The 12,364-nt window shown below is 40.1% G+C and overlaps 1 protein-coding gene across 1 annotated transcript; it reads right to left on the bottom strand.

The window, feature by feature from the left end:
• Window positions 1–3,639: 3,639 nt before the first annotated feature.
• LOC142159799 (uncharacterized) lies at window positions 3,640–10,077 on the bottom strand. The gene is made up of 4 exons (XM_075214537.1): window positions 9,996–10,077; window positions 7,979–8,090; window positions 7,660–7,851; window positions 3,640–6,151 (listed from the first exon to the last, which is right to left on the bottom strand). The coding sequence occupies exons 1-4, from the start codon at window positions 10,025–10,027 to the stop codon at window positions 4,166–4,168; spliced, it is 2,322 nt and encodes a 773-aa protein (XP_075070638.1). The 5' UTR covers window positions 10,028–10,077; the 3' UTR covers window positions 3,640–4,165.
• Window positions 10,078–12,364: the final 2,287 nt, after the last annotated feature.

The raw sequence follows: 12,364 nt of genomic DNA, 5'->3' as shown, positions 1-12,364 counted from the left end.
AGCTCTAATCAAGTATTCCAGTGCGGCAGAGTAAAAACACAAGTTGATATTGAACCTATCCTGCTTCTCTGGAGACAACCAGTATTGGCCGAGCTGCATGGGTTCCTCAAGAGGAAATACCAATGTTTGGAAACGAGGTTCCAGCCTAATTATGGAAAGGTGAAACTGCTCCTTTTCTTGAGCTTAGTCTCTGAAACAAATATTCACTTTGTTGCACAGGGTGATAAGTCAAAGAGAGATCGAAGATCGAGAGAAGCCAAGATCATTGATACTATTGGAAGGTTCCTGCCAGAAAGAAGCAACCAAGGCTTCACTGAAGCTCTGAAGTGAAAGTCTATAATTGGACTATGCATTGACCAATGGTTTTGTAGCCTTATATGCTAAAAAGCAACAGATTATACCCAGAGATCGCCAATGATTTTCCGAAAACAATGTCTAGCACTTGTGTAGAAGACGCGAGGCCTAGGCTAAGGTTTGACCGGTGTAATGAAATTACAAGTTACACTTTCTACTTTTCTGAGAAGTTACCAGACAGTAACTCAAAATGGATAAAGCAATGGCATGAGAAGCCCCTACAAGCACTGGAATCCCCTTCATACTTGGGAGGGCTAGGAATACGGAGCTGCGAAGGTGTAGAAACAACCGCAGGTTTCTCTGGTGAAATGGAGGGAGAATTTCCACCTAAAGTATACTAAAGTACATTAGGTCGGTGAGAACAAACATGGAGACAATTAATCAATTGATCCTAGTTCGCCTCTTGCTTCTCAGTGCGTCCCACTCAGATGCTGTAGTAAATCTTAAGGAGAACTAGAGGAATACATTGCCAAAGTATATGGTCCCAGAGTAGGATTTGGAGATCGCGGATTCCTAATTACCAGCCAAAGTGGCAGAAGAGGTGTGGAGTCTAATAGACCCCCAGTATTCATTCAGGACCCCCAAAAAAAAAAAAAAAATTGTATCAGATTTCAATCTTTAAGGCACACAATAAGAATTCAGTCTTTAAGGATTCTTAATATTTTATGACTAAAAGAACTTTTAGTTTCTTATCTTCACACAATAATTGTAATTAAGCATGTATGCTGTTAGTTCAGTGGTTTTCATCTAGTGTGTTGAACAGTTCTTGCACATATTGAGGTTCATTAGTTCACATCTGAATATGCTTGTAAAGCAACTCATGCAAATATATATTAGTGAGTTGATATTCAAATGCTGATCATCAGATATTCTTTAGAAATCCACATATACATGAGGGGATGGATCAAACATTCAATACGTAGCATCCTTTTTCATCAGCAATAATAAAACCTGTGGATCCAGACGATTCCTGAGTAACCAGGGTAAGAAATTTGGAGATGGCACTGTAGTGCCAATTCAAGGAGCAAAGGGAAAACAATAAACCATGTCTGGTACACAATGAAGCACAAGCCACTGAAAGCACAGGAAAATGCTGGGGCTCGGAGACCTAATGTAACCTAACACTCCGGCAGAGAGTGGGCAGCGACAAAGAAACCGGACTGCAGGTATAGTATGTAAGCTTTAGAAAATGTTTAAACACAAAAGGGAATCCAGTGGCATACAATGGGTCACGATACTATCATCATCTATTAGCGCCAGCTTCCCAACAGTCCTGACCCAAAGTAACCAGCAAAGAGATTCTGCAGCAGCTACACAATAACCAGAAGCAAAAGCAGTTCCAGATGCTAGTGAGGAAGTCTGGTGATGGCAGCGATAACCTCCAACAAGAGACACCACATTGGTGGACAGTTGACATTTATAATAGGTGATTTGCTGGTTTTTCTAAGTTGCACCAGTCGGCGTGGTTAGTGGCAACAAGTTACTGACATGTAGCTAAATAAAAGCTGTTAAAGAAACAAAAAGGTTGGTAGATTATTGTGGATTATTTACCCAATAAAACCTCCTCTCTCACTCGATTTCTAAGATGAAATCACAAAGGAGTTCTAACAATCTGGTACGGATACATTTTGTGCCCTACTGGATACAATAATCTAGCAGTGCAGTATCAATCGGAACCAGAATTTCAGATTAGCCAATCAGAGGCAGTTTGGGAACCAACATTTATGTTACTGCTATTGGATGTCTAAATGTATAAAGCACTCTTGAGATGATGCTCAAAATAATTCATAGGTTGTAGTCGATACCAAGAAAAATCCACATTTGGTCGAATACTTCCTGAGCCAACTACAGAACAGTTGATGACTCCATGTACATCTTCTGGAACTGCCCATTAATTAAGCAGTTACGGGCAGATATATTTGCCCTGATTGTCAAGTGACAGGCTCGACCCTGAAGCCTACACAAGTGGAGCTTCATCATTTTCTCACAAACTTCCCCTCAAATAACAAGTAGGCTTTGAGGCCACATTATCATTGCAACTTGAGCAGAGATTCTAATCTTCCTCCTCTACTGTCAGAAACAAAGATATTCCACAGCAGCATCTTCTCCCATTTTCAAGAAATGGAATGTATAGATACAGTATAGCTCTGAAAAAGTTAAACTCTTTTGAATAGCCTAAACTTGATAAGTTAGGCTATTCAACTTTTAGAATGAAGAGCCAACATAGCATACCATATATCCCACTATTATAATATTTTATTACCATTTATTTATATATTATTATTATCGTTTATTTGTGAGGCGCCACAAGGTTTCCGCAGCGCCGTACACAGTACGAACAGTAGACTATACAGTGTAAAACAGTACAGAACAATAAACGCAAAGTACCAGTTCTCCAGAAACTCCAGGCAGGCAAATACAGTAGAGACGGAGCGGAAGAACAGGTATGGAGACAGAAAGGAAGGGGGGGCCCTGCTCATACAAGCTTACATCCTAAGGGAGGGTAAACAAATCAGGCACAGAAGGGAGCCAGTGAAGCAAAGGGGGGAGAAAAAAGGGGCTAGGGGAGAAACAGAGGAGATGAGAGGCTAAGTGGATGGTTGGTAGGCCTTGAGGAACAGGTGAGTTTTAAGTGCCCGCTTAAAGGAGCACAGATTGGGTGAGAGACGGATGGAGCGAGGGAGGTCGTTCCAGTGAAGGGGGCAGCGCGGGAGAAGTCTTGGATTCTGGAGTGGGAAGAGGTGATCAGAGTGGAGGAGAGGCGGCGATCATTGGCCGAGCACAGGGAGCGCCACTAACTCCGCGGCGCTGTACAGAGAACTCACTCACATCAGTCCCTGCCCCATTGGGGCTTACAGTCTAAATTCCCTAACACACACACAGACAGACAGACAGACAGACACAGACTAGGGTCAATTTGTTAGCAGCCAATTAACCTACCAGTACGTTTTTGGAGTGTGAGAGGACACCCACACAAACACGGGAGAACATACAATCTCCTCACAGTTAAGGCCATGGTCAGGAATTGAACTCATGACCCCAGTGCTGTAAGGCAGAAGTGCTAACCACTTAGCCACCGTACTAGCTATATCAATGGGCATTGTATATTTATGCAAGTTAAATGTTCTACATGTAATATCTATCCTGTTCAATGTCTTTTTTCATACATATCTTATATGTACCCCTTTATATTTTACAAAAAAAAAGTTAAATCAGAGAGAAAAAAAAAAGAATAGGTGAAATAACCAGTTTGATTACACGTGTAACAATAATTTTAAAAAAAAATATCTTACAATAAAGATATATGCATTTATTTGCCTATACTTAAAAGTAAGCATCATACGTACATGACATACTTACCTAGCAGAAACAGGCTACACAAACCATCATTACAGAAAGAGATAGTATAACCATGTAACTACAGTGCAAACGGGAACAGAAATGATAAACCTTAAAGTTACTCCTGCAGAAAAACACGAAAATAGTTCCTGTTATGAAATTAGAAGGTCTGCATCTAATTTTCCAGTGTCCTCTAACATTAAACACATAATTGTTATCCTGTATTACTTTGCTTGTCTAGATTACTAATCTGAAAAAAATGATAAATGCTACTTCCGTGAGTGAACAGTCTGGTGTAAAATTAAGCCACATTCTTTATCAAACATTTCCCATATTAGGGTACAAATGTCTTCTCACCTAATTGGATTCTCAGACATCTAAGAAAAGTTGATTTCTGCAATAAGTTATTGGATGGCCTCAAAGATTTGAAGATTTCACATAGCTATTCCAATGCTCTGTACATTTACGTGGTTTAAACCATATATTTAGTTCCTCTTAAGTGAATTTTCTTATGTTTATTAAATGATGACTTATCACTATAACATTTCCCACATTCAGGGCAAGCATATGGTTTCTCTCCCGTGTGAATTCGCTGATGTATAACAAGTGCTGACTTGTCAATAAAACATTTCCCACATTCAGTGCACAGATAAGGTTTGTCTCCTGTGTGAGTTCTCTTATGTTTAGCAAGGGCTGAGTTGCCACTGTAACATTTCCCGCATTCAAAACACTTAAATTGTTGTTCACCTGTGTGGATTTTTCTATGTCGGTACAATGTCCTCTCATCGCGAAAATATTTTCCACATTCAGTACACACATGTTGAATCAAACTTGTATGAATTTTCTCATGTTTAGCAAGCAATGACTTCTGGCTATAACATTTTCCACATTCAAGGCAAATATATGGTTTCTCTGCCAATTGAATGCTCTGATGTCTGATAAGTGTTGTCTTATATCCTGTGTGAGCTCTCTGATGTTTAAGAAGGGATGATTTATCACTGTAAGATTGCCCACATTCAGAGCAAAAATATGGCTTTTCTCCTGTGTGAATTCTCTGATGTATAACAAGTGTTGACTTACTACTAAAATATTTTCCACACTCAGAGCACCGAAATAGCTTTTTGCCTGTATGACGCCTTTGGTGCCTGGCTAATATTCCTTTTTCTGCAAAGCGTTTTCCACAATCAGTACATGCAAAGGCTTTCTCAGTTGTATGAATTATTCCATGTCGAACTAACTTCCCTTTCTCAGCAAAACATTTCCCACATTCAGGGCATTCAAACGGTTTCTCTCCTGTGTGAATTCTCTGATGTACAATCAGTCGTGTTTTAAATGGAAAAAATTTCCCACATTCGGAGCATTCAAATGGTTGTTCTCCTGTGTGACTTCTCCGATGTACAAGAAGTTGGGCAGTGTTCAGAAAATTAACTCCACATTTGTGACAATGAAATGGTTTCTCCGCCGTGTGTGTTCTTTGGTGCCTGACTAAACTACTTTTTTCAGGAAACCGTTTATTACATTCAGAACATTCAAATGGTTTCTCTCCCGTATGACGTCTTTGATGTATAATAAGTTGGGCATTCCACATAAAGCGTTTCCCACACTCTGAGCACTGAAATATTCTTTCTTTACTATGAAATCTCTGATGTTTAGTGAGCTTTGAGATATTACTATATAATTTCCCACATTCACAACATGTATATGGACTCTCATCCTTTGGACTTCTCATAAATATAGCACCGGTGGAGCCTTGACAATTTTCAGAAGAAATATTATTGTCCAACATTTTCTCCATAGCTGAAGATTTAGAAACATTCAATGTAGCTTCTTTATTTTTTTCATAGACAATACTTTTGGTGTTTGGTGTATGGTAAAGCTTCACATTAGGTTCATTCAATGTATTGTTTTTGGTTATTAACAAGTCGTTCAATCCTGTGTTATCATTAATCTCTTTTCTTTGATCCTCTGGATGAGATTGTGTTGATGAGGGTGTATATATGTCAAAATCTTTGAGAGCATGTCCTTCACATGAGACCGATTCCTCCCTAATGTGGGTAGATGTACATGGGTTATGATCTGTGGGTGTATAAATATCAGTGTCTGCGAGATTTCCTCCATCACATGAGACTAATTTCTCATGAATATGGGTAGATGTACATTGTTTATGATCTGCGAGTGTATAGATATCAGTGTCTGCGAGGTTTCCTCCCTTACAAGAGACTGATTCCTCCTTAATGAGAACAGATGAAGACTGTGTATCATCTGTGACTGTAGAAATGCCAGTGACTGGGAGATTTCCTTCTTCAAAAGACGTTGGCTCCTTGGTCACACTTTCCACAGACTCTCTCTGCATTTCATTGGGTTTATACGTATTCAAATACTTATGGTTGTTTATAGAGTCCAATGAACTGATAATGGAGGTCAAATCGTGTCCGTGTATTTTTGCCCTTATAAAGATCTGCAGAAAACAAACAGTTATTTACTAGACTGTTATTGTTTCATTAAATAAAGTTTCAGTACATTTTTAAGAATAAGCCAATTGGAAAATAGCTGTTAAAGTAATATATCAAATACAGAAGTAGGTAATTACCAAAGAACATGTAAACTCATGCAGACAAATAAAACAATAAAAATATGTATACAAAGCAGGAAATCTGAAGGCAAAATATAAATTAAATAAAAACACAATGCAACTTTTCTGGTCTACTGAATTATTTCATACAGGGCAGAATGTTGTAAGATATTAAGATAGTCAAATTAAAGTTGACCCTATAGCACGGATATATTCAGTGTAACCTGAATTTAACTGAAGTATGTGAAAGCTTCGCTGCAAGATGCAGATTATTTTGAACAGTGCTGATAAAACAGGCGACCGGTTCCCCGCTTACATTAAAATACATACTAAAATGAAATAAGGTCTTACATTTGCCTAATAACTTGCAAAAAATTAAGTATGTTTTGTATTCTTATATTTGGAAGCGGATTACATTCTGTGGTGGTATAAAATAATATTGCTTGTGCTGTGTTTGTGTGGAACTTGTCGCTAACAAAGAAGTTACGTGTCATGTACATCATGTGTCATACTTTTTAAGGTAGCTGAATTAGATAAGGTTCAATTATACTTTAGAATAAAAGAAGTTCCTAGTTTAAGGAACAGCTTTGGAAGTGATTCCATGACTTGCTCTTCCTGTGTGTATAATATATATATATTATATATATATATATATATATATATATATATATATAGACACACAGGACTACACACTGTTAGGTCTCCTGGAATTTAAAGGGACACTAACCTCAAAGAAATATGTACGTATTTGTGCCTAGCATAAGGGAATGTATATGCTAGACAAAGTTTTAGGTTATCTATGACAAAACTATACAGAAGTAATGCCCCATACAAGTGTCCCATTGCAACCGTTTCTTTTTTTTAGTTTGCAATTTTCACCCATTAAGGCCATCACTATGTTCCTTTTCTCTGCCTGTATCTTCTATAAATTTCACATTCTGCTCCTATATTTCATCTTCTCCTCCGTCATATTTACTGATCCTTCAGCTCTCTTTTCTTTTAGTCACCTATCTACAGCTACTTTCCTCTGGTACCCTTGTGTACATCCTTCAACCCACCATTCTAAAGTCGTATTTTAATCATATCCTCACAACAAATACCCTTTACCTTCACCCCAACCTCATCCTGTTCCTCGCTCTATACCAACATCTTTAAGACTTATCACTACCTTCCCATCTGCTTCAGCTGATGTTCGGCCCATTATCCGAGATCTGGCTACGGCACTAAGCCATTATCAGTCTAATATTTCCCTAGCCGCTACGGAGGGGGGAAATATGTCTAGAAAGGATCTCGCTGGCTCAACAACAGGCCTATTGTGTGTCATGATAACCCAACCCATACCTGGATCTCATAACATCCCATAGTGTTACTAATGTCCCATTCCCAGCAGTCACCTCTCCAGTCAGCAGCTGAATGATCTTGTTGGTGAGTTCTAGAATCCTCTGGTCATTGTTTCTCTCATGTATCAGTGAGTGAGGTGGAGGCACCGTGATGGGGCTCTGGGTCCCGCTCAATCCTCCTGACACACGGGGACGGCTGCTGGGTGTCTCATGCTCACCAGATGTCTTCTTCACTACTGTGTAGTCCTGTGCATTGAGAAACTAATAAATATCACTACGTACATTTCCACAATCCCTCACCTCTCCAGTCAGGTCCCTTTTTCAATAACAGAGATAACAGTGATGTCAGTGTTATATTCCCAGAATCCCTCACCTCTCTAGTCAGCAGGTAGATGATCTCCAGGGTGAGGTTTAATAACCTTTCAGCCATCTCGTTCCTGTCCTTGTCCATCCTCAGTGGATCAGTCAGGGAGTGGTCTCTGACTCTTGTGGAGCAGACAGATGATAAGGATATATCAGCATATGTAAACAAAGTCACTTTCAAATGGCTCTGCACAGGGTGGGAAGAGTTAATAGCCCATACGTGGAATTATTTCTGCAAGTTTGAGGCAGACTGACAATGTTTGGCTGAAAAAAGGCTGTAATTGGCATGCAGTTCTGAGACAACACAAGTATTCAGGTTACTTGAACACATATGTTATTGTTGTACCAAAAAGTACGGTTTCTTCTAGAGCGGGGGTCATTTCTGAGAAAGGATAGATAAAGAGCAGTGACAATTTTTTGCACTAATTAGTTGTATGTAAATGTTGAGGGTTGTAAGAAGGGACTATGGACACACACAGGTTGAACATCAACGTGGACTGTGAGAATATTGTTACAGGATTAGGCCTCATAAGACACTTCACCAGTTTGTCAGCTGGACTGATTGCTGATTGGGGTACAGTGGCCAGAGAGATATGGATCATGAGTCTGAACTGAAGTTGAGTAAACAGAGTAGATTTATTTACCGGTTATACTTTTCTAAACGAACTCATTAGCGTTCTTTCATATTGTATACTTTGCTTTTACATAAATATCCTCTAACATGTAATTGCTTTTACTTCTATTCACTGATTATATATTGCATTGCTATTCAGTGCATTAACACATCGTTATACGATTTGTTATTCTTCTCAGTAATGAATCATTCAACTATTTAGGTGCAGATTGTTTTTGACAGTCTCTGCTTTTTGAGCCATTGCACTTTCCAGAAGAGAACCCTGCAGAGGGGAGTTTTGTCACTCCTCACTGTAACAGCAGAGATCTCCTAATAGCTATTAAATACATGTAATTAGGTTTGTGTCCAATAAATAAATGGATCAGTGACAGATAAACAATTTCATCAGTGAATATGTTGTGGAAATGGTTGCAAACTGGAAAGTGGATTAATTGCAGCGTTATAAAGCAATAAACACACAGTAGAGAGATTTCCCAAGTATTATATGTGCTGAATAGCACAAAATAATGAATGTTGTGGCACTCATCAGTTCTATAAATAAAATATATATTTTTTATTGGTACCTGCAGTATAAAACCATTGTGTATAAACAGTTACGTGTTCCCTACCGACAGCTATTTTATCTGGGTAAACCCAGCTCACATGGAATCCCTGCATATCTTGGGGAAGCATTGTTTATGCAGATAAAACGGCTCACAATCAGGAGGGCTTAGGGTCAGCTGTAATGGTTTACTCAGCATGGTTTCATAGAGTAGTGTCTAATAAAAAGGATGCATTGATGGAACTGGTGTGTACCACAACTATCTTTTTTTCACATCAGTTATTACATATAGGATCACATTTAGGAGCTAAAACCACCTCTAGAAGCAGAGAACAAATTCTGTCTCAGTCATTATTACATCTCCAACAGGGTAGAAACTACAGATTTACCATTTCTATAGCAACAACATTAGATTTTATTAATCACCCGCATTCACTGCCCCTAAAATCTGCTATTAGAAACACCCGCTCCTACCAGGCTCAGCCCTCTACCAACAGTGTATATAATGTATATAGCATAGAGCACACAACACACTATGCACTTATAGTTTACAGCAGATAAAGCACACACAAGACATACAGTGGATACAGCACACAGTTTATAGTTTGCAGCAGATACATTGTGTGTACACACACAACATACTGTTTATATAATACACTATAAATAAATATATATATATATATAATGTATACACACACATACAAGACACAGTGCACATACAATGCAAACACAGCACAGTGTAATACTGTAGATACAGTGCACATAAAGCTTATAGAGATAAAGTGCACACACTAGAAATTTCAATATAACAAACAAAGAACATAGAAAGAACCAACTTCAAGACATACTGACCTAACACTTATCTCCACTCCATCACCAGCCATGATCTGCTTCCGGTCACGTGACTTCCGCCCTCCTCTGCTCTGTGCATGTGTAGGAGAATCCAAACTCTGCCCCAATCAAATATGGCCGCGGGGAGGCGGTGCTTCTGCGCAGAAAATAACACGACAGCCACAAACCTGCAGATAATGGAGCGGGGTCAATTTTTGGGGTAGCGCAACTCTTCACTCGGTTTACTTGTATTATCATATACCTAAAGTGGCAGCATATAACTCAGCTCCTTTCAATACTGTATGTGCTCTCAGTACAGGTATATACGGTGGTTCCCTGGTGTCAGTATATGCTCTGTGATCCTAGTGCCAGTATACCAATATACACTCTGCTCCCCTGGTGCCAGTATACACTGTGATCCTAGTGCCAGTATACACTCTGTGATCCTAGTGCCAGTATACACTGTGATCCTAGTGCCAGTATACCAATATACACTCTGTGATCCTAGTGCCAGTATACACTCTGTGATCCTAGTGCCAGTATACCAATATACACTCTGCTCCCCTGGTGCCAGTATACACTGTGATCCTAGTGCCAGTATACACTCTGTGATCCTAGTGCCAGTATACACTGTGATCCTAGTGCCAGTATACCAATATACACTCTGTGATCCTAGTGCCAGTATACACTGTGATCCTAGTGCCAGTATACCAATATACACTCTGCTCCCCTGGTGCCAGTATACACTGTGATCCTAGTGCCAGTATACCAATATACACTCTGCTCCCCTGGTGCCAGTATACACTGTGATCCTAGTGCCAGTATACCAATATACACTCTGCTCCCCTGGTGCCAGTATACACTGTGATCCTAGTGCCAGTATACCAATATACACTCTGCTCCCCTGGTGCCAGTATACACTGTGATCCTAGTGCCAGTATACCAATATACACTCTGCTCCCCTGGTGCCAGTATACACTCTGTGATCCTAGTGCCAGTATACCAATATACACTATGCTCCCCTGGTGCCAGTATACACTGTGATCCTAGTGCCAGTATACACTCTGTGATCCTAGTGCCAGTATACACTCTGTGATACTAGTGCCAGTATACACTGTGATCCTAGTGCCAGTATACCAATATACACTCTGCTCCCCTGGTGCCAGTATACACTCTGTGATCCTAGTGCCAGTATACCAATATACACTCTGCTCCCCTGGTGCCAGTATACCAATATACACTATGCTCCCCTGGTGCCAGTATACACTCTGTGATCCTAGTGCCAGTATACACTCTGTGATCCTAGTGCCAGTATACCAATATACACTCTGCTCCCCTGGTGCCAGTATACACTCTGTGATCCTAGTGCCAGTATACCAATATACACTCTGCTCCCCTGGTGCCAGTATACCAATATACACTATGCTCCCCTGGTGCCAGTATACACTCTGTGATCCTAGTGCCAGTATACACTCTGTGATCCTAGTGCCAGTATACCAATATATACTCTGCTCCCTTGGTGCCAGTATACACTCTGTGATCCTAGTGCCAGTATACCAATATATACTCTGCTCCCCTGGTGCCAGTATACACTCTATGATCCTATTGCCAGTATACCAATATATACTCTGCTCCCCTGGTGCCAGTATACACTCTGTGATCCTAGTGCCAGTATACCAATATATACTCTGCTCCCCTGGTGCCAGTATACACTCTGTGATCCTAGTGCCAGTATACACTCTGTGATCCTAGTGCCAGTATACCAATATACACTCTGCTCCCCTGGGGCCAGTATACACTCTGCTCCCCTTGGACCAGTGTACTCTTGGCTCCCCTTGTATCAGTTTACAGTCTGTATTCCCTGTGCTAGCATACACTCTGATCCCCTCATACGAGTTGTTATGTGCGTATTGTCGCTAACCAATAACGATTGTCGAACCTCGATTTGTGTTTCCAAAGCACAAAGATTTATTCGCAAATAAGTAGAATAATATGCTCAAGCAAAGTAATAGTAAATACAGCCGTTACTTATCGCAGGCGCTCTGGATCCAGTGCAGTCATTCAATCCTGAAGTCTGGGGACAAGATGTCTGCACTCTGGATCACAAGCTGCTGCTTATATACACAATCAAATACAGTAATACAATGAAGATGGTATGGCTTGCATCTATTGGTCCGGGTCTCAGGAATGTCCAAGGGGTCGTCAATCATTGGCTGGTTCATCCTAAGGAATCCAAAGGAGGGGGTCATCTCTGCAGGGGGTATGCTCTGCTCTTCCCGCCAGGATTCCTTAGTCTTAAGTAGTTCATAATTCCCTATCATTCATAACTTGCGTATGCACTCTGCGATTCCCTCGCAGAGTGAACCAAACAGTAGGATATGTAACAAGGT

This window comes from Mixophyes fleayi, chromosome 6 (genome assembly GCF_038048845.1).
Source record: "Mixophyes fleayi isolate aMixFle1 chromosome 6, aMixFle1.hap1, whole genome shotgun sequence".
Lineage (NCBI taxonomy): Eukaryota > Metazoa > Chordata > Amphibia > Anura > Limnodynastidae > Mixophyes > Mixophyes fleayi.
This window is presented reverse-complemented; position numbering and strand designations above follow the sequence as displayed.

Bases quoted from the DNA above. Each gene is read 5' to 3' on its own strand.
- LOC142159799 (XM_075214537.1), bottom strand. From the start codon at position 10,027: ATGGCTGGTGATGGAGTGGAGATAAGTGTTAG. The intron at 7,852-7,978 runs GTGAGGGATTCT...CTCAATGCACAG, and splicing joins TCTACCTGCTGACTAGAGAG to GACTACACAGTAGTGAAGAA. The intron at 6,152-7,659 runs GTGACTGCTGGG...TGTTTTCTGCAG, and splicing joins TTCAGCTGCTGACTGGAGAG to ATCTTTATAAGGGCAAAAAT.